Consider the following 26,015-nt stretch of genomic DNA (forward strand, 5'->3'; position numbering starts at 1 on the left):
AGGGGGGATGAGTAGGTGGTGCATTCTGACCCAGCCCCTGGTGTTTGAGGGGCTGGGACTATGAATCTTGGAGAACTCCTTGATGGTCCTTTCCTCTCCTGGTCCAGGCCTTCCCAGAAGCTAGCTCTGCCCCCAAGTTCCCCATTCCTGCCGCCATGCATATCTTTTCTCACCTCAAAGCACGGTCTTCTCTTTTGCTCCCCCTCTTCACCCCTGGTCCAATCCATCACCAAGCCGATTTCTGACACCCCCTCCCTATTCCTGCCCCTTGTCCATTCCCAGTGCTTCTCTGCTTGGTGCTTTAAGGTCCACCCTTCCCCCCATTCTAGGTAGAGCTCTTTGCTCTCTTTCACAAGAGTGCTCTACTCCCTCTGGAATGAGACCTCCTTGGACCAGCACTGAGGGCTTTCCATGATCTGACCCCAAACCCTTTACTCACCCCATCTCCACTGCAGCCCGTCTCTAAGCTAGCTGACCTAAATAGGCAGGTGAGAGCAAGGGGCTATGTGCCTGACTCTGTAGGTTCAAATCCTAGACCCAATGCTTATTAGCCGGGGGGACCTTGGGCAAACCACATAACTAGCTAAAGCCACTATTTTCTCACCTGGAAAGGAGGATCTTAACGGAACTCACAATACAGAGAGTAGGGAGGATCAATGGGCAGAGAGGATGTGAGGTGCTGAGCAAAGCACCTGGCATAAACCGTGCTTGCAATATTAACACTGGGGTCCATTGTTCTCACCCTCCTGGGCTGCCACTCCCTTATTTACTGGCTGAGGTCATGAGGATCTCCCTTTTGGTTTGGTGTTTGTTTCTTCTAGAGCATTCATCCTCCTTAGCTTGCTCATTTTTGACTTTCTCTCTCTCCAGATGGGAGGTAAGTTCTAGTCCTGTCTGCTTACATGTTCCTCTGTATGACACACAGTACTGTGTATGCAGAGAGCATCCAGGAAATGCTACTGGGTCAGAAGTGGCTAAATATGACTGGGTTAATTTTTATGGCAGGACCATTCCATGAGAGCCTCGGGCTAGATGACCTCCCATGGGATTTCCTGGGAGGATGGCTGGTGGAGAAGGATTGTGGCAGCATGTCCTTGAGCCCATGCTGACTTGGCCTAGGGGCCACTGGTCTCCTCCTCACACTCTCCCTGGGAGCCTCAATACCGTGGGTCTGACTATGCAGGGGATGGTTCATGAATAGCAAGTGGCAGAGAGCTGAGGGTTCCACCCTAAAGCACATCCAAATGGAAAGGGGGCTTTAGGAAACAAGTGGTTTTTTGTTTTGTTTTGTAATAGCTTTATTGAGGCATATTTTGCCTATGCCGAAATTCACTTATTTTAAGTGTTCAATTCAGTGATTTTTAGTAATTTTACCAAGTGGCACAACCATCACTGTAAATCAATTTTAGTACATTTCCATCCCCCTAATAAGATTCTTCATATCCATTTATAGTTACTTCTCATTCCTACCCCTGCATCAGGCAATCTACTTTCTGTTTTATGAATTTGCCTTTTAGGACATTTCATGCAAGTGGAATTATATACTTATGGAGTGTCTTGTGTCTGGTTTCTTTCATTTAGCATAAATGAGGTTTTCTCATATCATGGTGCATATCACCAGTTCTTTCCTTTTTACTTCCAAATAATATTCTATTGTGTGGATGTACCACATTTTCTCTGGCCATTCACCAGGGGCTGGACTTTTAAGGTTGTTTCCAGATTTTGGCTTTTCTGAATAATGCTGCTATGAATTTTCATGTAGGAGTCTTTACGTGGATATATCTTTTTGTTTCTTTTGGGTATATATCTAGAAGTGGAATTGCTGAGTCGTGTGGTCCCTCTATGTTTAACATTTTGAAATGCCAACCTATTTCCCAAAATGGCTCCACCATTTTATAATGTATAAGGGATCCCATTTCTTCACATCCTCACCTATATGTTATCCTCTGTTTTAGTTATTATAACTAATTCCAGTAGGTGTGAAATGAATACTCATTGTGCTTTTAATTTGCACTTCCCTAATGATTAATGATGTTGAACATCTTTTCATGTGCTTATTAGCTATTCATGTATCTTCTTTGGTGAAATGTCTGTTCATATCTTCTGCCTGTTTTCTGATTGGGTTGTTTGTCTTTGAGTTGTCAAGGTTTTTTTTTTTAAGATTTTATTTATTTATTCATGAAAGACACAGACAGAGGCAGAGACATAGGCAGAGGGAGAAGCAAGCTCCCTGCGCAGAGCCTGATGCAGAACTCGATCCCAGTACCCCAGGATCACGACCTGAGCTAAAGGCTCAATCACTGAGGCACCACGGAGCCACTGAAGCCACTGAGCCATTTATTTTCTCCCAGTCTGTTGTTTGTGTTTGTATTTTCTTAACTGTCTATTAAAATATAAAGGTTTTGAATTTTGATAGGCCCAATTTATCAATGGTTTTTTATTTCATTTATGGACTGTGCTTTGGTGTCATAGCTAATTAAACTCTGCCTAACCCAAGGTTGCGTAGCTTTCCTTTGTATTTCTTTCATAAATGTAATTGTTTTATCTCTTACACTAAATTCTATGATCTACTTCAAGGTGATTTCTGTGCGTGGTGTGAGGTAGGACTCTAAGTTAATCTTTTTGTATGTGGATATCTGTGGTGCTAGCACCATTTGTTAATAGACTATCCTTTTGCCAATGAATTACCTTAATGTCATTATTAACAATCAGTTGAATGTAAATAGAAAGATTTACTTCTGGACTCAATTTTGTTTCGCTGATTTATATATCTATCCTTATGCATCACCTTGTTTTGATAACTGTAGCTTTATAGCATATTTTGAAATTAGGAAGTAAAATTGTTCCAGATTTGTTCTTTTTAAAAATGGTTTTGAGGGCAGCCTGGGTGGCTCAGTGGTTTAGCGCCACCTTCAGCCCAGAGTGTGATCCTAGAGACCCAGGATCGAGTCCCACGTCAGGTTCCCTGCATGGAGTCTGCTTCTTCCTCTGCCTCTCTCTCTCTGTGTCTTGAATAAATAAATAAAATCTTTTTAAAAAATGGTTTTGACTATTGAATATAAATAATATAAAAATAGATTATAAGTATAAATTATATAAAATTATTTTGGCTATTTTATATCATGTATTTATTTTTCCTATATAAATTTTAAAATCTACTTGTCAATTCCTACCAAAACCAAAACAAAACCTTGGCCTCCTGGAATTTTGATAGAGTTTGTGTTGATTCTCTATGTTAATTTAGGGAGAATGACCATCTTAACAATACTGAGTTTTATAAAGCATGAACATAAATGTTTCTCCATTTATTTAGATCTTCAATTTCCCTCAGCAAAGCTTTATAATTTTTAGTGTACAAATCTTGCATTTGTTTTGTTAAATATTTCCCTAAGTATTTAATTATTTTTGATGTTACTGTGAATAGAATTATATTCTTAATTTCATTTTTGGATCATCCAATGCTTATATGCAAAAATATAATTGCTCTTTGCATATTGATCTTGCATCCTGTGCTCTTGTTATACTTGTTTATACTTGTTCTAATACCATTTTGTGCATTTCTTAGGTTTTTCTACATAGAGGATCATGTAATCTGTAAATAAAGACAGTTTCCCTCCTTCCTTTCCAATATGGGCACCTTCTCTTGCTTTTTCTTGCCTTATTACTGTGGCTAGGATTGCCAATATCATGTTGAATAGAAAAACTCAGAGTGGATACCTGATTTTAGGGGGAAAGTGTTCAGTCTTTCACCATTTTAATATACTGTTCACTATCAGTTTTTCATAGATGCCATTTATCAGGCAACCACATTTTGTTTTTTTTAAGATTTTATTTATTTATTTATTTATTTATTTATTTATTTATTTATTTATTTATGACAGAGAAGCAGAGATATAGGCAGAGGGAGAAGCAGGCTCCCTCCAGGGATCCTGATGCAGGGCTTGATCCCAAGACCCTGGGATCATGACCCGAGCCAAAGGCAGACACCCAACCATTGAGCCACCCAGATGCCCCAACCATGTGTTTTTTTTTTTAAACATAAGCACTTGCATTATTTTTTAAAAAGATTTTATTTATTTATTAATGAGAGATACAGAGAGAGAGAGAGAGAGTGGCAGAGACACAGGCAGAGGGAGAAGCAGGTTCCACACAGGGAGCCCAAAGTGGGACTGGATCCTGGGTCTCCAGGATCAGGCCCTGGGCTGAAGGTGGCGCTAAACCACTGAGCCACCTGGGCCGCCCAACCACGTGGTTTTTTAAAGAGCTATGAGCAAATCTGGTTCAGCTTCCTGCCTAAATGTATAGATTCTATCAACAAATCAGTCTCGGTAGGAGAACTAGTTTTTTTGATACAGAGGTGAATGGTGCTAACTCTGGCACACTGACCCATTTGGTACCACCACTTACTGTAGCTATTGGCAAGGAGTCAGGTGTGTTTTAGTTGCCTTGGCATCATCCAGGGAGATTCTTGTAGTTTCAACAGACTAGAGAGATCCAGATTCTAGGCTGGATTTTGCCACTGCTGAGAAGCCAATCACTCAGCCTTCTCAAGAGCCAGTTTCCACATTAATAAAACAGGAACAATAATCCCTTTCCTGCCTACATCTCGGCTTCATGTGGGTCAAAGCAGGTGGAAGAACTTCATGAACTGATGCGAAAGGTCATCATCATTTTTTAGAGGTAGGAAGTGTGTCAGTTACAGGAAAGAAAATAGTTCCAAGGCTCTGACCATTTCCTTTAATGAGAATTATAGCCTCCTGGCCAGCAAAGAATGCTCATTAGACCATCAAGACAAGTCCACTTGAAGAGGGTGGCTTGAGTGAGGCACTGAATGGAGAGCAAAAGGGAGGATCAGAGAGATGGAGGAGTCTGGAAAACCCTGTCAGAGGGTGAGACGGTATCTTCCATGGGCAGTTCTTGAGCCCTTACTCTGGTTTCTTTCTCCCAGGACTGTGTCTGGCCGCCCCTAGGAAAAATGTTCGATGGTGCACCACATCAAAAGCAGAGGCAAAAAAATGCTCCAAATTCCAAGTGAATATGAAAAAAGTAGGTGGCCCCATTGTCTCCTGTACAAGGAAAGCCTCCCGCCAAGAATGTATCCAGGCTATCAAGGTAAGTCAGTGCCATGTGTTGAGTGGGTCCCAACTGAATGGAGGGAATGAAATGGAGTAAAATAGAAAATGTGTTTTCCCCTACTTCCTCTGCTTTTCTTCCTGGGTACCTGTAAGTTGGGAGAGCTCCTTCCTCACAGGACACAAGGCTATTTTGAAAGCAGATATTAATGTTCTAAAGCAGAGTGACCATGTGTGGGGAATCTGGGGTTGCAACACACACTGTTAATAACAGCTGTTGCAAACTCAAAATTAGTCATATTGGATGAACCTGTAACACTGGCAAATGTCAGGGTTCCTCTGAAAGGTAAAACCTCTGGAAGATCATTATCCCCAAACCCTGAGCAAAGTAAGCTCAGCTGGTCCATAGTTACAATATCACATTGCTGGAGAAGGGCCAGCCAGGGCACTGGGCATTGGAAAGATGTTTGTACAAGACATTTCCAGATGGAGAGAAAAGGGAATCATGACTTTTGGATGATTTCAGATTCCTTTTGCTTTTTGAGATATTAGATATACTGAAATAATTTTTACTCATTTGCTCAACATATATGTTCTGTGTGCCTGCCATGTGCTATGGTTGTGCATACTTGACTCTAGCACAGAGTCGGTAATTTGTGTAAAAGTTTCTAATAATATCTAGAGTTATCGAAACAATACTTAGGCAAAAAATCTAGTCTGAACGATGTTTTAGGCTATTATTTTACAATGGCCTGCTGAAAACAGCACCATCATACCCTGCTGGTTTAAAATGCAGATTCTAAGACCCTATTCTAACCCATTCAGCCCAGTATCTGTGATGAGGTTGCAAAATCTGCCTCTTTAATAAAAACCCCCATTCAGTTCTACAGACCACACATCAAAACAAAGTTGAGACAGATGACATGGTTGAAAATAAAACATGTATTCTTGAAGAACCAAGGGACAGGTTAATTTGTAGAACTTTGGAGGAACAAAAGCTCTTGTAGCTTTTAAGCAATGAACTAAATCATGAAGCAAATGGATTAAAAAATCTGAATAATTTGATAGCCATTAAAAACACTTAATCAAAAAATTTAGAAAGCACTAGAATTAATATGCACCAGCTCTGACAAATGATTACTATTTACGGTATACTCTGTAAAGAACTAATTCAACTTGCCAAGAAATATAGGGTCATATATGAAAAATGATATGAACAGAGTAATAGAGGGAAATCATAATCACTAAAAATACGAAATGTTTCCCTTAGCGGCCAGAGGAATACAAACCAAAGCAATTTGTTAGCATTTGTATTTTCTAGAGTAATAGCAACAGAATGAAAGCCTGTCCTGCTGGTGATTTCATTGTGAAACTGATCTTCGTGGTCCATGGCATTCCAAATTGGCATTACGGATCTTCATATGGATCCATGGATCATATGGATCTAACAACAACAGCCAGGGCCATGAAGATAAACATGCTCACTGGATGATTCCACCCTCAGATGCCTATCCCAAGGCAAGAGGTCACCAGAAGGAAAAAAAATCTATGAGGACCAAGCGATCCATGAAAGCACAGGTTTCATAGCAAAAAGAAAGTGCTGGACATTTGAGGGATTATTTGATAAACTATGGAAAAACCACATCAGCATAAAATATTATGAAGTCAATCAAATCAATAAAGACTCTGCAGAAGTAAGAAAATGTTATGTGGTTTGAGATGAGTAAAGCGGTCCACAAGGTACTATCTGTACCAGATTGCAAATATAAGAAATATGTAAGTATATGAGAGGTAATGCGCCAAAGAGGATGAACGTGGTTTATTATGATAATTTTAAGATAGCGTAATAGTTCTATTTTCTATTCTTTAAAAAAGAATTTAAAGGAAATACTGCCTGTGTCTCTGCCTCTCTCTCTCTCTGAATAAATAAATAAATCTTAAAAAAATAAAAAATAAAAGAAATAAAACAAATAAATACAGAGCAAAAATGGAAGGAAGTATTTAGAATAAACAGCTTTGTATATAAATGGCTGAAGGGCAGGATCAGTGAAGTGATACAGGCAGCGGGGCTCATGCAAAAGAGCCAACATGCCAACCCCAGGAGTTAAAGCAGTTGGGCTGATGCCAGTGCCCCCAAAAGAGGGACCCTTGGCTGCTTCCACCTGCCACAGGACATGAGTGAATGCGACCAAAAGGCAACCCTTTTGAAGATCCTTCCAGCCATGGAGACTTGTGACATCCTGAAATCCAATTGCCTGGGTTCGGGCAGGCTCTCTCCTGAAGTGGGTCCTGTGTCTTTGCTTTCAGGCAAACAAGGCAGATGCTGTGACCCTGGATGGTGGTTTGGTGTTTGAGGCAGGCCTGGAGCCCAACAAACTGCGACCTATAGCGGCTGAGGTGTATGGTACCCAAACAAGTGAGTTTTTCCTGGAGACCCAGCCGCTGTGGTGGCCCTGGCCTTGGCCCTGGGCTCTGTGCAGTCAGAGGGGTTGTAGAGGTGGGGTCTCAGATAGCATCCCACTTGCAAGGAACGGAGTCTCAGGTCTCTCTGGGCCAGATGCTGACCTGTTGCAGGGAGGACTTGCGTGGGTTCCCTGGGGAAACAGAGCAGGCCACGGGAAAAGGCAGCATATGGCTCCCCTTTGCACTAGGGCAAGGTCACAGTGGGCTGTTTCTCTCCCTCTGGTTCTGGCTAAGAGCTTTCAATTCTCTCTGTCCCTTTGCAGAGCAACAAATCCACTATTATGCTGTGGCCATAGCAAAGAAAGGCACCAACTTCCAGCTAAACCAACTACAGGGCGTGAGGTCCTGCCACACAGGCCTTGGCAGGTCTGCGGGATGGAACATCCCTATAGGTACCCTTCGTCCATTCTTAAACTGGACAGGGCCACCTGAGCCCCTTGAGGAAGGTAAGATGGCCGGGGGACAGTGGGCAATCTCTGGCAGGGGTCTCCAGGCCAACTGCACACACAGGCCACTTTGTAAAGCATGTGTGACGACCCACACACAATGGGCCCACTGCTCCAGTGGCCCTTGGGAGGTGGCAGCTGAGCCTGTTGTCAGCCAAGTGCATCTCTGAGCTCCTAGCCTCACGAAGAGGCTATCCAGCAGGGGTGGAGGAAGTGGCTCTCTGCCCACAGGAGTGACACGGGAGGTGTGACGAGCTATGGCTGGGCTAGCTCACACTATGTGGTCTATTTCTCTGTGTTCAATAGCTGTAGCCAAATTCTTCTCTGCCAGCTGTGTGCCCTGTGCAGATGGAAAACAGTACCCTAACCTGTGTCGCCTGTGTGCGGGGACAGAGCAAAATAAATGTGCCTGCTCCTCCCAGGAACCATACTTCGGCTACTCTGGTGCCTTCAAGTGAGTGAGAGCGCCCTCTTCTCCCCAGTGGCTGAGTGCCACGTGTCCTCAGCCCAGGAGGCCTTTCCTCTGGCCCCAAATCCTGCCTAGCCGGCAGGGCAGGTCCAGTCCTTCTACTGCGTGTAGACAAAAGTTCTGAGTCCAAAGAGGACATTGACTTTGGCCGGTGCACCTGGCCCTCCAGGCGTCCCCACCTCCGCTGCACCAGATGCCCCCTAGGTGCCCCTCACCTCTATACCGGCCTGGTGAGCCACCACCCCGGCACTGGCCATTCCTTCTCAGAACCCTGAGTCTGCTTTGCCCTGTGATGTCCTGGGTGCCCCTGCCGCTTTGCCCTCCCCCTAGCCACAGAGGAACTGAAGGGGTCTTGTCATGAGATGAGCAGTCCCGCGTTCCCGGCAGGACCGCTGGAGTGTCCAGGCTGTGTGGTCGGCCCTGCGTGGGCCTCGCCCTAGCCGGGAGACAGTGAGCTCGGCCCTACTGCCCCCAGCACCCTCTGTCCCCATCCTGAGGCTGATTCTGCTTCTCGTCCCCCATCTGCCTCCTGAGCTCAGGCAATTTTGCAGAGGGAAGGCCCCCCACCTTGTCTGCTAGCCACCACTCAGTCCTGGGAGAAAGAAGCACATGACCAAGGAAGCTACTAAGACTTTACTCTCTGGTGTAGAGGCTTCAAACCCTTTTACAGAGAAAGACCCATTTTACCCTTTCAGCCCCTAACACAGGAGGTGGGGTGGGGGGGAGGGTCTCTGGCCAGCACCCGAGCCATTCTTCCCTCACAATCTACCAGGAGGTGGCACCTGCTGCCTTCTCAGATGGCGTGCTCCAAAGCCTCAGCACCCTGACCCCTGTGGGTCAGACGCCCACAGGAGAGGAGCCCTAGGGCCCCATTCCCCTGGGAGGCGTGGGGAAGAAGCTGAGAAGGGCCGCTCGGTGCTGACCATTCTGCCGCTTTCTCATTCCACAGGTGTCTGCAAGATGGGGCTGGAGATGTGGCTTTTGTCAGGGACAGCACAGTGTTTGGTAAGGGTCAGGAGGAGAGCCACGGGTACTGCCTTCTTTTATTTTATTCTCCCATAACTCTGAGTATTGAACTAATCAGATTCCTCATTTCTTGGGCACACTGTTGTCAAGGTTCCCTACAGGGCATGCCTCTTTTGTTATTTCCTATTTTAAACAATCATTTTTTCCTTAAATCCCCCATACTCACTGCCTTTCTTTTCCTCATAGACCGCCCTGCCACGTACTTGACACAAGTCTTTCGAGATATATATGGTCTTGTAAAATGCAGAGTGCCATTTGTGCTTTGGGGGTTCCCAAACCACAGAAGTTTCAGTATTAGAAACCATGCTGCTACCCAGATTTTCCACCCAGCATTTCGTTTTAGAGATTTATCTATGTTGTGTGTATGTCTTGCTCAGTGGTTCTAAGAGTTGAGGAATGCACCATGGAAAGTGGCCACCAGATCTGAAGTGCATGCTTACATTTTCTCCTGTTGGTATGATTTTGCTGTGGCCTCTTTAAAAAATGGCATTTGTCAAGGTCAAGAACTTTACCAAGTTCTCTCTATTACTAGTTTTCTGAAACTAAAAAATAAAACCTCAAAAACCAAAAAACCACCAACAAACACAAATAGATGCTGAACATACACATGCTTTTTCTGCACCGATTAAGATTAAGATGATCTCACGGTTCTCCTCCTTTACTCCATTAATGGTGGGAATCGCTTTAGCTTTTTTTTTGTTTGTTTTAGCTTTTTTGAGGCCTGACCATTCTTTTGTTATTGGAATAAACTGATAAACCTTAATCCTGATCTATTAGTTTTTAAAATACTCTGTTAGACTGAGTTTAGCTAATGTATATTTGAGATTGATGCATTCATTTTCCTAAGTACAAAAGTCCTGTAATTCTCTCCTGTACCTCTCTCTCCTGATTTTTTTTAAATTTTTATTTATTTATGATAGTCACAGAGAGAGAGAGAGGCAGAGACACAGGCAGAGGGAGAAGCAGGCTCCATGCACCGGGAGCCCGACGTGGGATTCAATCCCGGGTCTCCAGGATCGCGCCCTGGGCCAAAGGCAGGCGCTAATCCGCTGCGCCACCCAGGGATCCCTCTCTCCTGATTTTGAGATCAAGTTTGTACTAATCTCATAAAATGAGTTGGGCAGGTTCCTGTCACTTTATATATTTTGAAGCAACTTACATATGAGATACATTAGCAGTTCCAAATCGGGCTGAACCGGCTCCTAGAAACAGTTTTTCCCCTTCTTTTGATAACACCCAATGTCGGGAAGTGATTCAACTGTATTTCCTGCCTTAAAAATGCTTCTCATTTTTATTATTTCTAGAGGGATGGGCAAGGGCATTTCCATGTGACCTTTTTCTAGGTGGAGTTGTCCTGGAAACAGATGGAGTCTGGTTCTGCCTCCTTGGCTGGCCTGGCAGCGGTCGTAATGATCCCAGAGCAGCCTGTCGGACCCACAGGACCACTAGGCTGGCCCTCAAGGCTTTCTGAGCACTACTTTTCTTTTTTCAATGTTCTGGAGCAATCCACTGTCTTTCTGACCCCCCAGTTTTGTAGAGTGCATATGATATCTCCTCTAGTTCACAATGTGGGGGGAGGGAAATTGCAGTTCATGGTTAATGCCTACATGTAGTGACCTCATCTGCACTCCCCTCCACTTCTACCCTTCCTCCAGAGAACCTGCCAGACAAGGCTGACCAGGACAAGTATGAGCTGCTCTGCTTAAATAACACTCGGAAGCCAGTGGACGCATTCAAGGATTGCCACCTGGCCCGGGTCCCTTCTCATGCTGTTGTGGCCCGAAGTGTGGGTGGCAAGGAGGACTTGATCTGGAGGCTTCTTCAGAAGGCACAGGTATCCACCCCACCCCCCACTCTCACCACCTGCTTGGATTTGCGACGGGGAGATTCCTTCCTTCCTTAATAGCCTGCTGCCCTAGAAGTCCTTCTGCAGCCTGTCTGCACAACACTTTACAAATTCCGTGAACTGCTTACCTTGGCTGTGCTCCAGACAGCAGAAACAATAGAAATCTCTCCCGCATTACTGATGAACAGTGTCTCACGGGCTGGAGCAGAAGCAGGGGGAGGATGATGCAGTATTCTCAGGACCCCAGAGTGCTCGGGCCCTGGCAACTTTTGAAGGAATAAGCCACAGCTGAGCTTGTGTCACAGGGATGGCACCAGTCCCTGCACAGGAGGAAGTGAACCAAGCTTCCTGCTCTCAGGATCATCCCCGAGCTTCAGATACTGTTTTTCAACATTGTGTTTCTTCCTTTCCTCTCTATTTACCACTGACACTGTAATTCTATTTTTTTTTCCTCAATTAGGAAAATTTTGGAAAAGACAAGTCATCTGCATTCCAGCTCTTTGGCTCTCCTAGTGGGGAAAAGGATTTGCTGTTCAAAGACTCTGCCATTGGGTTTTTGAGGATTCCCTCAAATATAGATTCTGAGCTGTACCTTGGCTTCAACTACATCAACGCCATCCAGAGCCTGAAGGAAAGTGAGTGAGGCCCTGGGCATGCTGTGGGGGCAGGCTGGTGCTGGTGGTAAGCCAAGGGGGAGGCCTTCCAGGAAGTACTCTGTGCTCCCTTCTCAGGCAGCACGGCTCTGCTCCGGAGTGGTCACTTCTCCATTTGAGGCAGATGCCAGTGTTCTATCAACCAAGCCAGGGCGTTTTAACATGCAGGAGTGTCTCCAAACTAACATGTCAGGCGCCCAGCTAATGCCGTCACATGTCCCTGTGTATGTATGTCAGGCTTTCCAGCCCTGATAGAAAAATCAACCTGTCTCCTGTGAAATAAGATACATGCACATGAACCAAGAGAGCCAGGTCCCTCCAGGGATGAATTCTGGAAGCTGGGTGAACACCAAGTCTGGGCTGGGGCCCTGCACTTGACGGGATACCACATGAGTGGGCCAGCTCAACCAGGCTCCTCCCCTCCTTATGGGAGGCGTGGGATGGAGTGGAGTGGGGAGATGGGGGGAACCAGGACACGGCACTGCAGTTGAAGGTGGTCACTGCCCTAGGAGAGTTCAGGGCAAGGGTCAGTGTCCCCTGGGCCATCTCTTGGGACTGCCACTGTCTTTGTGTCCTGGAGCTTTTATCCCATGGAACCGAGATATTAGGCAAATCATCCCAATAAGGCTTGAAGGGTGGTGGATTAGAAGCCAGGAAGTGTCCAAAAGAATGGAAATGAGAAGCCAGTGAGGAGAAGGGGCTGGGCCGCTGAGAGTGCAGGGGGAGGGCAGGGCGGCAGGTGCAGGGGCGCTTCCCCGAAGGAGCAGCGCGCGCGGGCTGGAGGGCGGCGGGGGCGCCTGGGTGCTCCTGCCAGGCTCAGGGCCCCACGACGACGGCCGTGTCCCCGTGTCCCCGTGTCCCTATGCGCAGAGGATTCGGACTCGGCGGAGCGGCGCGCGCGGGTGGCGTGGTGCGCGGTGGGCGAGGCGGAGCGGCGCAAGTGCGAGCGGTGGGTGCGCGCCAGCGGCGGGAGCGTGAGCTGCACATCGGCGCCCAGCGGGGAGGACTGCATCGCGCTGGTCCTGGTAGGGGCGGCCGCTCCGCCGGCAGGGGCGGGCGGGGGGGGCGGGGACGGGGTGGGGACCCGCGAGGCTCCGCGCTCGCCCCCACCGCTTCTGGTGCTTCGAGGGGCGCGCGATCATTGCAGGGGACTGGGGGAGCACAGACAGGTGGCACGTATAGAACACAAAGAGCAGAGACGCACCACGGTTCACGTTTTGCAGCACACGCGTGTGTGCGCCCGCAAGCATCCTGGATCGTACCAGTTCCCTGGGGTTCGAGCCCTGGGCCCTTCTCGGTGCGTTGCGGCCATTGGCCCACGCGCATGTATATTCTTTGAAAACACCTAAAAATGATCTTAGGGCATCTTTCCTATGGACATGGCTCGGTTTAGCTGGGATCCTATTCTGCTTTGTCCCCTTACCTCGTTATGACCAATAACCCCATGGTGCTGCGTCCCTGAATGGAAGTGTTCCACTACGTCTCCAGGTATTTTTAGTAGAGTTGTAAAAAATAATTACTGAGCCTGCAAAGAGGGAGTTTGCAGTCTTTTCTTGTTTGTTTGTTTAAGATTTCATTTATTTATTCATGAGAGACACACAGAGAGAGGCAGAGACACCGGCAGAGGGAGAAGCAGGCCCCCTGCATGACCCCGATTGGGGACTCTGCCCTAGGACCCCGGGATCCCGACCTGAGCCAAAGGCAGACTCTCAACCGTTGAGCTACTCAGGTGCTCCGGGAGTTTGCAGTCTAGATGAATCCGTGTTCTGATGTTGGGATGCGGGCTCATCCTTTCCCATCATGAGAGAGATCAGTCATTTCTGCTCCCGTGGTGAACAACTTCTGTGTAGCACAGAATGTAGTGCCAGTGGACTAAGACTAGACCAGGCCTGTGGTTTTCATGCATCTCCTCAGTGAGTGAGGCTGGTCCAGGAGGGCGTCCCAAGAGTGCTTGGAGGACAGAGGGTGAGTGTGACCTGTGCCTGGTTTCTCCAACAGAAGTGACAGCATGAAAGGCGTGTGGGACTGGTAGAGAATCAATAGTGTTTCCTTGGGTGCTCAGTTCAACCCCAGTCTCTGCTACGCTTGATGTTCTCTGATATAAGGCTGTGCCCTTAGAGAGCTTAAGGACAGGAGGGACAGGTGAGAGCCTCACTATGTAGTGCTGACGATTTGCTTTGGTTTTACAGAAAGGAAAAGCTGATGCCCTGAGCCTGGATGGAGGACTTATCTATGTTGCGGGCAAGTGTGGTTTGGTGCCTGTCCTGGCAGAGAACCAAAGTAAGTCTGGGGGAGTGTCCTCTCTAGTTTATTCCATTTGGCCCGTGAGAGGAGGAAGCCCACTTGGTAGGTCCAGGTGGAGATGTTGAGATGGACGGATGCATTCAAACAGGAGAATCAGAGCTGGCGGTGGAGGAGAATAAAGGGAAGGGGCTTTTACCCACACAGCCTGCTGTGTTGAGAAGTGACAGCACAGATTAGCTTTCTCCTCTTCATTTACAAAAAGATTTTAGGGGCACCTGGGTGGTTCATTTGGTTAGGCGTCTGACTTAAGATCAGGTCATGATCTTAGGGTTTTGGGATCAAGCCCTATGCCAGGCTCCCTGCTCAATGGGGAACCTGCTTCTTCCTCTCCCTCTGCCCTGCTCCCCCCACGCTGTCTCTCAAATAAATAAAATCTTTTTAAAAAAGGTTTTAGTAAAGTATAATATACATATAGGAAAGTTTCCATAAGTGTGGAACTCAGTGATATTTCACAAACTGGTACGTTCCCATGCACTAGTGCCCAGGTCAAGACACAACAAGTTCCACGTGGCCCTGGGTGCCTTCCTGCCACCAGCCCCCTTATTCCAGCCTGAGTAATGACCCCTGACCTCAAAAGGCACAGAGCAATTCCACCTGTTTTAAACCTTACATGCAAGGCACGTGCTTCGTACATCTCTTGCTCAGTGTTACATTTGTGCTAGTCATCCAAAGAATATTGAATCGTGTGGGTGTGTGGTATCCTGTGGTGTGACTCTGCCACAGTCATTGTCCCTTCTACAGTGGTGGAAAGGCCTTTGGGTAGTTTCCAGTTGGTGGCCATTGTGCATGAGCTACTGTGAGCATCCGTGTCTTTTGGTGAACACATGGATGCCCTTCTGCTGAATGGGATGGCTGGACAGTCTCTTTGGATCCGATCCTGCATCACTGAGATTTGAAAGCTTGTGACTTCTCAAAGCTGAGCGTTTAATGCCATTTTGCTTGTTTTTGTTCTTTCAGAATCACAGAACCCTAGTGACGTAGATTGTGTGGATAGACTGGCGGAAGGTGAGTTGGAATCTGCTAATTTCAGGGTCAAGGGTGAGTTCTCCTTGCCAGAGGAGGAGGTGGCAGGAACTTTAAGAAAAACTCACAGAAAGAGATGCAGCCATAGAAGCCATAAGTTCTTTTGAAGCTGCAAATAATTCATAGATGAGTAATTGTAATTAATGTTCTGCTGACCGTCACACTTGGCAGAGGACTTCCAGAGTTCCTCATTGTGTTCTGGTCATGAGAAAGGAGGGTGTTACATCCCTGTCTCATATGGTTGAGGAAACAGGGACCCAGACAGTCCCAGGCATGGAGGTGCCCTGGATCTCACTCACAGGCATAGATGATCCTGTGGTGGCTCCTGGCCTTGAACCAGGTCTCCAGTGCTAAATCCCATGCTCTGAGCATGACCCCCACCCTCCCGCCAGCGCCTGTGCTTGCCCAGCTTCAAAAGAGCTCTGCACTCACCACAGCTGGAATCTGTCCGGCGTAGACTATCAGGAGAGGGACTGCCACCAGGTTGACGCTCTCACAACGCAGGGCTGGTTCGCAGTCAGCACAGGGAGGTCCTTGGAGACGCACCCCCTGCATCTACACAGCACTTAGTCTGGTGGCCATCATTGCTCGGGCCCGATGCCCATTGCAGTTGGTAATTTATGCACTATTGAGGTCTCACTTGTTCATTGTTGCTTTAGTAGCTCACGTGTAATGGAATTGCCGGTTTATGACTCAGGGACGCATTGTGGCTGGTCAAGGGTGGTCCCTAGCAATCACTTAAAGAATCAGCTTTTCTTACTCTTTCATTTCATAGCCTAGATCACCCTCACCTTCGCATAGAGCCGCCACTTAAGCTTCTGACAATGGCCAGATATCTGTGGGCATCACTGCCTAATCATGCTCCTTGACCTATTTTGGCTCGGGTTGCAGAGGCTGCACTAGAGTCCAATGCCAGCCCCCCTGGATGTTCAGACCTGCTCTTCTGTTGTTCAAGGTTACCTTGCTGTGGCCGTTGTCAGGAAATCAGATGCCGATCTCACCTGGAACACTCTGAGAGGCAGGAAGTCCTGCCACACCGCTGTGGGCAGGACTGCAGGCTGGAACATCCCCATGGGCCTGCTCTTCAACCAGTTAGGCTCCTGCAAATTTGGTAAGGCGTCCTCAAGGAGGCATGGGTGGACCATCTGGGCGGGTAGACACATGGAGCTGTGAGACCTCAGGGAAGGGCAGGGATGGGGAGCTACAGGTTGACCGCAGCCCGAAGGCCCATTTTGGGGTGACCATGTTGTCCATGTGGCTGCCTCCTGCAGTCAGAGCAGTGCTGAGTGTGTCTCTACCCGACACTTCCCCTGCCCTAGCCACCTCACTCCAGGATAAAAAACCTGGGGGATCAGTCTGTTTCTGCACCCTAACAATTGATACAGGTTCCAAGAAGTTCAGCTGTTACTTTCCTGTCTCTTGGAGCACCAGATCCAAATTTCTCATAGGTGCTGGCTTCCTAATGTGGGGAAAGGCACCTGTCTCCCTCAGGAAACTGACTTCTTGTTCCATACTGCAAGGGAACCAAATATGAGCTCTAGGGTTCCGACTCAACTGCTTGTGGGGCCTTCTCTCTCTGCCATACCCCACGCTCACACCCCAGGTATAAGTCAGCCCCCCCCCCCACCTGCTATGGGGCCTGCTGATGTGGAAGTGTGTGGCATGTTCTCGCCAGGGCTCACCCCTCGTGTAAGCAGCTCCTCAAGTGGGGGCGCTGCTGCATTTTGAGTGGATTTGGGATCCTGGCTCAAGCAGACTTCTATGTGGCTCTGCTCCTTGCCACTAGCACTCACCGATTTCACCCTTTCTGACCCCAGTGGCTGTCTCATTAGTGGGGAAGCTGCCCAGACCTTAGCAGGTGTGCTCCCTGGCCCTCTCCATAGGTTGGCATGTGCTGTGGCTCTTCCAGTGGCAGGGGCTGCACAAATCTGATAGCAGGTACTAGCTGCTCATCAAGGCAGGACTTTCTTGTTGCCACTGTGTCCTTTCTCCTTACCCATATTAATCCATGTTAACTCCTTAACTTGGGTTAAATCACATGGTTCATTAGTTCAGATTAAGTTTGGTGCAAGGAGAGAAAACTCCAAGTGGCAGAGGCTTCAACAAAGCAGAGGTTTCTTTCTCTCTCACGTCAGTGAGATCCAGAGGTTAGATTGTCCAGAGCTACTGTGACAATGACACGATGTCAGAAACCCGGGTTTCAAACATCTGGCTACTTTGATATATGTGGCTGCCAAGCTCAAGGTCATTTCATGGCCCATGTCACAACTGGAGGTCTGGTGCCCGTTTGTGCATGCCGTGTGCAGAAGGAAGGGGAAGGAGAGGAAGGAGGGAAAGGCCTGGGCCAACTGTCTTTGAAGGGTGTAAGACACTGGCATGCAACACCCCTCTTGTCTCTCGCTGGCGAGTTCCTAGCCGCATGGCTATACTAACCACAGGGCATCTGGTAAGACCAGGCTTTATTCTAAGGGGCCAGGAGCCCAGGTCAAAAGCATGGTTTCTATTTCTGAGGAAAGGAGAAATCAGATCCTGGAGGGCAGCCAGCAGGTTCTGCTGCAGGTTGCAGCCAAGTTCATTAGTTGAGTGTCCAGCCCGAGGCTGTCATGATGGGACCCTCTGTCAGGTAGCATGAAGACCTTCTTCTCCACCCCCCAGGCAGCTATTCACACCTGTCGGTGCCTCCCGTGTGAAGCTATTCTGATTTCTACCGGGCCCTCGGTTGGTGGTAGCACAGGGCAGTCTGCGATAGTGAGTGTATGCATGTCTGTCCAGGGCAATGGAATGAACCCAACCCAAGCTGCATCGCCTGCTGGGTAAAGGCCTCTTATCTTGAATCAGGTGGGGATGGCTGACTCCCATGTTCCTTCTCTGCAGATGAATTCTTTAGCCAGAGCTGTGCCCCTGGGGCCGACCCGAAGTCCAGTCTCTGCGCACTGTGCATTGGTGACGAGAAGGGTGAGAACAAGTGTGCGCCCAACAATAGTGAGAGATACTTTGGCTACACCGGGGCTTTCAGGTGAGTGCTGTGGCTGAGGCTTGCCCAGGATAGGGCCTTGTCCTTCATCCCTCATCTCCCAGCATCTTACAGTGCATTTCTAAGGAGCCAGATGTGGCCTGTCACAGCAGAGCCAGGAAACAGCCTGGGGTCCACTAAAAGGCTGCACCTGTGAGGGCTCCCCGCTCCTCCCCTCGGGGCTGCCATGGGGCTGCATGACTTCAGCTCTGCTGGGCCCTCCCCTGTGGCCTGGGGCCAAAATCAAAGGGTAGTATTTGTGGTCTCTTAAGTCCTTTCTACCACCCATTTTTATGTGCAAGAGTTCTCTTTCCTGGAGCCACCACCTTCTTCTCTCCCACCCTCTCCCTCTCCCCTACCCCATCACCTTTGTCTAGGTTATCATTACATCCCACACGTCACTTCTCTCTTTGATTTCAGCCTTAGAAATGGCAAAGACAAAGCAAGACTGCAGTGTTATTCTCCACTAGTAAAGTGAAAGATAAACCAAAAAATAAGTTTTTGGAATTTACCAGTTCTAACCACTTAGTGATCCACAGTAACTATCCACAATTCACAGTTACCACCCTGCTCCTACAAATGCTGGGATCATTTCTCAGGGGTCCTTTCTAATTCCTTTTTCTCTATTCACCAAGAATATATTGCACTTGGGGCACCTGGGTGGTTCAGTCTGTTAAGCATCTGACTCTTGATCTCAGCTCAGATCTTGATCTCAGAATGGTGAATTTAACCTCTGCATTGGGCTCCATGTTGGACATGGAGTCTACTAAAAAAAAAAAAAAAGAAAGAAAAAAAGAAAGAAAGAAAGAAAAGAAAAGAAAAGGAAAGGCAAAAAAATATTGGACCACAAGATGGCATCATGGATCTGACAATGACAGTGGACAACCGGGGTCTTTGAACTTAATATATAAATACAGTAGCCTTCTCTCCAATGATGGGATGATATAGACATAACTTTTACTATAGTGTGAGTGACTCCTAAAAATATTTTGTGACTTTATAAGAATATCTTTAAAAGACTAAAGATTTCCTGGGGTGCCTGGGCAGCTCAGTGGGTTAAGTGTCTGCCTTTGGCTCAGGTCATGATCTCAAGGTCCTGGGATCAAGCCCTGCATCAGGCTCCCTGCTCAGCAGGAAGTCTGCTTCTCCCTCTGCCCTTACCCTACTTGTGCTCTTTCATGCTCTCTTTCTCTCAAATAAATAAATAAATAAATAAAATATTTTAAAAAAAGACTAAAGATTTGCAAATGGAAAAGTTGTGATGTGATTCTGCTCAGAAATATTGAGTAGACACATATGTGATAAAAACCCAGAGGAGTCATGTGCTTTTCCTTTTAAACTTTTGGGAAAGTATTATTTCATTGGAAACACCACACTTTAGTATTCCTGTTATATGAGAAGGAAATGCTTTGTCTTTTGTCTAAACTGAAAGCTGGAACCAGAACTCCCATCACTGCTGTATTTCTAACTAACAATCTTATATTACTGGTTCTTAATTTTCAGTTTTCAGCTATTTTCCACTGACTTTCCATTATGGAAGAAGAGATTCCAGCCTCTCCTGCTGCTCCTATGTCTATTCTACTCACAACTATGAATTTCACCCGCTTTTAAACTCAGCAAATTTATGTCGTATATGTGCTTACGTTATTATGAATATGTAAATATTCCTGTATTAAATATGTGTATAATAAGATTGCACTTCCCTTATGGTACAAAGTTTTTGTTTACTCTAGAGTTAGTAGGTGTCTTATTTTTTTATTTTCTTAATTTTCTGTGCTTAAAAAAGAAATCAGTAATTCATCTCAAAACTGCTAGCCAGTAATGAAAACCTGCTAACGATACATACTCAGAGTGAATGCTGACATGGGTTCATCAGATGCTTCTCTAGATCCCTTGCACATCTGTGGTCTGGGATTCCCCTTGACAGTCATTCTGGGATTTCCCTTCTGCATACTTCATGTTAAATTGCCTGTTTCCTGCATATCATATCTTTCACTTTCTTGGTTTTGTTGGCACAAAACACATCTTTTTGAGAAAGGCTGAATTGGCCTTGGTGGTTTTTGAGTATTACCTGCCTGAAGATGTCTTTATACTACCTTTGAAATGATTTACAGTTGGGCTGGATAACTAAGCGTAGGTCGAAAAACATTCTCCCTAGAGATTAAAAAATTTTTTTTTAAGATTTTATTTACTTATTCATGAGAGACACTGAGACAGAGAGAGGCAGAGGGAGAAGCAGGCTCCATGCAGGGAGCCCGATGCGGGACTCGATCCCGGGTCTCCAGGATCACACCCTGGGCTAAAGATGGAGCTAAACAGCTGAGCCACCCAGGGTGCCCCTCCCTAGAGATTTTTTTTTCCATCCCTAGAGATTTTGATTTTGGGTTTTCCATATCTGGGAAATGACAGTGTTAGCTATTTTGACCAATTCTCTCACTAAAAACAAGCAAAAATGCTGAATTAGTCCACAGGTGCACACACATACACACGTTCTTAGGACTACCGAATAAATGACAAAGGAGTAAGATTATTGAGGGCGAATAGGAATTCAGAGAGCTAAGTGTTCACTTTGTCCTGAGGACACACTTGAATACACAAGTTACATACACCTTCAGAGAGTAATGAATCAGAAGTAATTTCCCCACCTACTCCTGGGGGCATCAAGTTGGTGGATACTGAGGAAAATAGGGAGAAGAATATACACCATCCCTGAGAAACTGAATCCATGAGCTACCTCCTGCATGGATTTGCAGCTCAAACTCATATCCCCTAAAATGGTCCAGAAATTCTCAAATCATAAATATTTTTATTATTTTAAAAAAAGATTTTATTTATGTATTTGAGAGAGCGAGAGAAGAGAGAGCATGAGTGGGGGAAGAACAGAGGGAGAGGGAGAAGGAGACCCCCCCCAATGAGCAGGGAATCCGCCACCTCGGGGCTCGGTCCTGGGACTCCGGGATCATGACCTGAGCTGAAGGCAGACATTTAACCAACTGGGTCACCCAGGTGCCCCTCATAAATATTTTTAAAAGTGGTCCCAAACTAGCAGCCCCTCTAGAAACTTGCCTGGAAGACAGCACCTTCAGGATAGGCCTCAAAGATTGCTCAAAAATCCGGTCTCAATAACAATGAGCAGTACATAGTCAAAAGGAACTAATATTAACCAAATACACAGGGGAAAAGTTATCAGAAGCAACATCCAGCAGAAACAATATGGTAGTATTTTTATAAAAGAATAAGAATTTCTGGAAAGGAAAAAAATATAGCAATTGAAACCAACTATGCAGTTGACCGGTTAAACAGCTTAGGCATAGCTAAAAAAAGAATTGAGGAAGATATGTGAAAAAATTATCCAGAATGTAACAGAAAGACAGAAGTTACACTAAATTCAAAAATTAAAAAAAAAAAAAACATTAGTTCATTGTCTTCTAGATCTGGAATTTCTGTTGAGAAATCTGATACCACTTTGAATTCCTGATTCTTTGTATCTGACTGTTCCTTTTTTGAAAAAAGATTATTTTTGAGTTTTCAACAATTTATTTGTAACTTCCTCATTCTGAGAGAATAAGGTTCAGGAGGCTTAGAAAGTGTCTTAGATATACAGGTTGACACAAAGAATATTTTGTAAGGATTAAAGAAATCAAACACCTATACTTCCTTCTTAAATATATATTTCTCTCAATTTACAGAGATTTAATAATGAATGAAAAATACTCTTTAGGAAAAATTCATTTGGGGTTTTATCAAAAGTAAAATGCTTTGAAAATGAGTTTCTTAAGAGGTTTCTGAGTTTTTAAAAAACGATTTTTAAAAATCTCTAGTGTTCTGAAACTTCATACTTCTATTTCTTCATGTGGGTCTCCTTTTAATCCTTTGGATTGGGCACTTGGTGGGCCTGTTTCATTTGGAAGCTCAAATTGTTCTGGGAAATTTTACATCATTATGTCTTTGATAATTTCTACCCTGTTTTCTCTGATTTCTCTGTAAACTTTAGTTCTTAAATTATAGACTCTTGGATTATCATTTCATTTTCTTATTTATCTTTTATTATTTACTTTTTGTTATCTTCCAGTTTCTGGGGTATTTGCTTAGCTTAATCATATATCATTTTTTAGAATTTTTATGATGATGATTTTTTACATTCTAAGAACACTTTGTCTTCTGACTGGTCCTTTGTTTAGAGCTGCTTATTCTTGTTTTATGAGTTCTGCACTTTCTTTCATCTCCTTAATGATATTAATCATAGTCTAAAAAGTTTTATTTTGTCTCCTGTATTGTCTCTGTATATTATGAATATAATTAGCTATTTTTTTCAGTCTACATTTTTTCTAGCATTTCTTCAAGGATTCAGTGGTTTCTGGCCATTTGTCCATATTTAAGAATGAAATACTAGCGCTGACTGTTCTGTGTCAGGTACCACATCTTGACTTATGAGCCTCACCTGTGGGGCAATTGGTGTGTGTCATTTCACTATGGGGCATCCAAATATGAGAATCTATAGGAATTTTTCTTGGATTGATCAGGTTTTCCAAAGAAAGAATCATCTTGTATGCTTCTTGGGAGGCTGCGTGGGGGAAAGAGGTTATGATTTAACCTTCTGGAATATAGATTTTCAGTCTACTCTGATATTGTTGGGCCTCTGCTCTCCACTGTGCTTGGTTCTGTGTCTCTAATGTTGTTCAGGTTCAATCTCTTGTGAACAAACCTTCAGTCTTCTGCTGGGGTGTGGGGGGAGTCATTTTACATCCGCATGGAAGAGGAGGGCACCTAAGCCATGTCTGTACACACTCTATCCAGTCCTCCTGTCTCAGCCACTTTCAGTGGTGCCTAGTACTTCTAACTAATAAGCCTTTCTGGAGTTCTGCAGCGCACATCAGTTTCCTTCTGGGCTCGCCCCACTTCCAGCTTACGTTACAGCTGTCTCTGCTCTGCTGGATCAATTCCTGTTCATTGATTTGCTCTCCACCTTGCAAACATTGTCCACAGTATCTTTACTCTATTCCTCCTGCCCTCCTTTTGCTCATGGTTTATGGCTTAAAAAATATCTCACTAATGTAAAAAAAAAAAAATCCCCAAACCCCAACAATCTCAGTAATGTCATTTTATTGGGATTCTAGAAGCAGAGAAGGCTCACAAGCATATGTGTTCAAGCTACCATTTTAAATCATAAGTTCCTGGAAATATTTGCCTTTATCTGTTCCGTGTTTACTTCCATGTTTTAGTTTTTGGCATGCATCTTACAAATATTTATGAAAACCCTAATAGTTTTTCTTCTCTGGCAATGTGTTTATATTCTGGAACATTTTAGGTGCCTGGCAGAGAAGGCTGGAGATGTCGCATTTGTGAGAGATTCCACTATCTTGCAGAACACAAACGGTAAGTGAAGTGTTTCCCTCTCATGTCCCAGTATTCAGATTTGCAATTGGGAAGCTGTTATAACCTTTTCTAGGCTTTGGATCAGGTTACTTCCAAAATTCTTTACCTCCTTATGCCATATGGTATGTCTATGAGTGTGACATTGATTTTGAAGCCAAATTTCTTCTCTCTTCCCTCTCTCTCTCTCTCTCTCTCTCTCTCTCTCACACACACACACACACACACACACACCAGCCATACTCAGTAGCAAATATCTCCCTGGCTTTGTCTAGTTAACCACAGAAGCACAACATCTCCCTGTGCCATAGTTTTATTTTTTATTTATTCATTTATTTATTTATTTATTATTTATTTATTATTTTATTTATTTATTTATTTATTTATTTATTTATTTATTTATTTATTTTCCTGTGCCATAGTTTTAAGAAAGGAAGTAAGGACCTTCATTTGGACCCATGTGAGCTCGCAGTCTGGAAACTCCTTGAGAGTCTTTGCCCCCAAAGGCAAAGACATATAATGGAAGGTGAATAATAATTGCTAACTTCAGCACCCCTAGCCATCTGATTGCCTTCCAAACTGCAGCCTTCTCCTGAGCCCCCACTCGGTCCTCACTTGGCCCCCACGGTCCCCAGCAGATGACTTGCCACTTCACCCCCTGAGAAAGAACTGCCTCCTCCAAGTCATGGCCACTCCTCCGTCCTTCTGATTCTCCCCACGTCTCTTGGGAAAGGGACTGAGGACAGACCTATAAATTTGGAATGATCTCAATATCAAATAGACAAAAGCTGAGAGAACAGATAAAGTGTTTTTGCTTTTGTTTTGAGGGGGGAGGGTAGAAGGAGAGAAGCAGGGACCTAAACAATGAACCTGTGTTTGCTTAGACACAGACATACATACAATTGTGTTTCAGATTTATGAACCATTAATCTAGGTGATCTCCAGGGATCAGTTTGATGTCATATTTTTAAATTGAAGTATAATTAACACACAGTGTGATATTAGTTTCAGGTGTACAGTGTACTGATTCAATTCAATAGTTCTGTACATTACTTGGGACTCATCATGACTCATCTTGATCCCCTAGAGTGATGTCATAGAGTGACTTAAATAGAGAAACCTATTTAAGTATAGGTTTCTTTGGGATTTCACAACTGTATTTTTTTAAATTGATGGATCATATTTGATAAACTTGTAGAAGTTCCCGTTCTTTTTCTAGTTAGACACTAAGAGCATTTGAATATGAAGGGAAGGAGAAAACAATTTCTTCTTGAACATAAACCAGATATTCTTCTTCTGGAACTCATTGGAAAATACGGTACAGGTGGAAGGCTTTCTCTTTTAAAAAACTAACAACTCAAAAAAACAAAAACTAAAACTAACAACTCTATTGAGATATAATTCATGCTATAAAAATTCACCCATTCAAAGTGTGCAGTTCCGTGGTCTCTAGCACATTCACGGAGCTCCACACCCACCAGTCCAATTCTAGAACACTCACACACCCCCATACAGTACCCCTGCGCCTTTCCCCACTCCTCCAGAGCTGCCAACCACCAGTCTATTTTCTGTATCTGTAGATTTGCCCATTCTGGACATTTCACATAAATGGAACCACATAAACTTTTGTGACTGGCTTCTTTCACTGAGCATCACATTTTCAAAGTTCATCCACATTGTAAAATGTTAGAATGTGTCAGGGCTTCGCTCCTTTATATTCTCGAATCTTGTCCCCTTGTATGGAAGCAGCACTGACACTTGCTGTATTTGGAGTTTGCATAGCTCGTGCGGACAAAGCTTCCTGCACTCTACCTCACATCACTGCGACCCACACGTGACCGTTTCAGGAGGCCAGGGGACTCGTCGGACCCACCCAGAAAAGACCTTTGACCAAGCGGGGCAGCCCTGTGGCTAATGCTGCCTCTTTTTTCTCTCTCCAGGAGGGAACCCTGAGCCATGGGCCAGGGATTTGAAGCTGGAGGACTTTGAACTGCTGTGTCTTGATGGCACCCGGCAGCCTGTGACAGAGGCTCGGAGATGTCACCTGGCCATGGCTCCAAACCATGCTGTGGTATCTCGGGAAGAAAAGGCCGAACACCTGAAGCAGGTGCTGCTCCTCCAGCAGGTGCGGATCACGAGGGCCTCCTGCCCTCTCTTAACCACACGGGTCCCAGAGCTGGGTGAAGCAGTCTGTCCAGAGCCCTTCTTTGCAGTCCCTCTGCTTGAAGCTGGTGGTGACAGCGTTTGCTTCATGCTGAGGAGCTGCCCAGAGTCTCAGTGAGAACATGTGTAATCTCTAAAACAACAAACCCAGAACTTCTGTGGAT

The 26,015-nt window shown here is 45.4% G+C and overlaps 1 protein-coding gene across 1 annotated transcript in view; it reads left to right on the forward strand.

Annotated features, from left to right (window-relative positions):
* The window catches only part of LTF (lactotransferrin), a 31,132-nt gene that overhangs the window by 2,589 nt on the left and 2,528 nt on the right, over positions 1-26,015 (forward strand). Inside the window, exons 2-15 of the mRNA XM_077859161.1 lie at positions 4,949-5,112; positions 7,380-7,488; positions 7,799-7,981; positions 8,288-8,435; positions 9,400-9,455; positions 11,132-11,310; positions 11,783-11,957; positions 12,846-13,000; positions 14,165-14,255; positions 15,237-15,284; positions 16,258-16,413; positions 18,177-18,318; positions 23,624-23,691; positions 25,629-25,813. Of these exons, the coding sequence (XP_077715287.1) occupies positions 4,949-5,112; positions 7,380-7,488; positions 7,799-7,981; positions 8,288-8,435; positions 9,400-9,455; positions 11,132-11,310; positions 11,783-11,957; positions 12,846-13,000; positions 14,165-14,255; positions 15,237-15,284; positions 16,258-16,413; positions 18,177-18,318; positions 23,624-23,691; positions 25,629-25,813 (1,859 nt within the window). The remainder of the gene's footprint in view (positions 1-4,948; positions 5,113-7,379; positions 7,489-7,798; positions 7,982-8,287; positions 8,436-9,399; positions 9,456-11,131; positions 11,311-11,782; positions 11,958-12,845; positions 13,001-14,164; positions 14,256-15,236; positions 15,285-16,257; positions 16,414-18,176; positions 18,319-23,623; positions 23,692-25,628; positions 25,814-26,015) is intronic.

This window comes from Canis aureus, chromosome 19 (assembly GCF_053574225.1).
Source record: "Canis aureus isolate CA01 chromosome 19, VMU_Caureus_v.1.0, whole genome shotgun sequence".
Classification (NCBI taxonomy): Eukaryota; Metazoa; Chordata; class Mammalia; order Carnivora; family Canidae; genus Canis; species Canis aureus.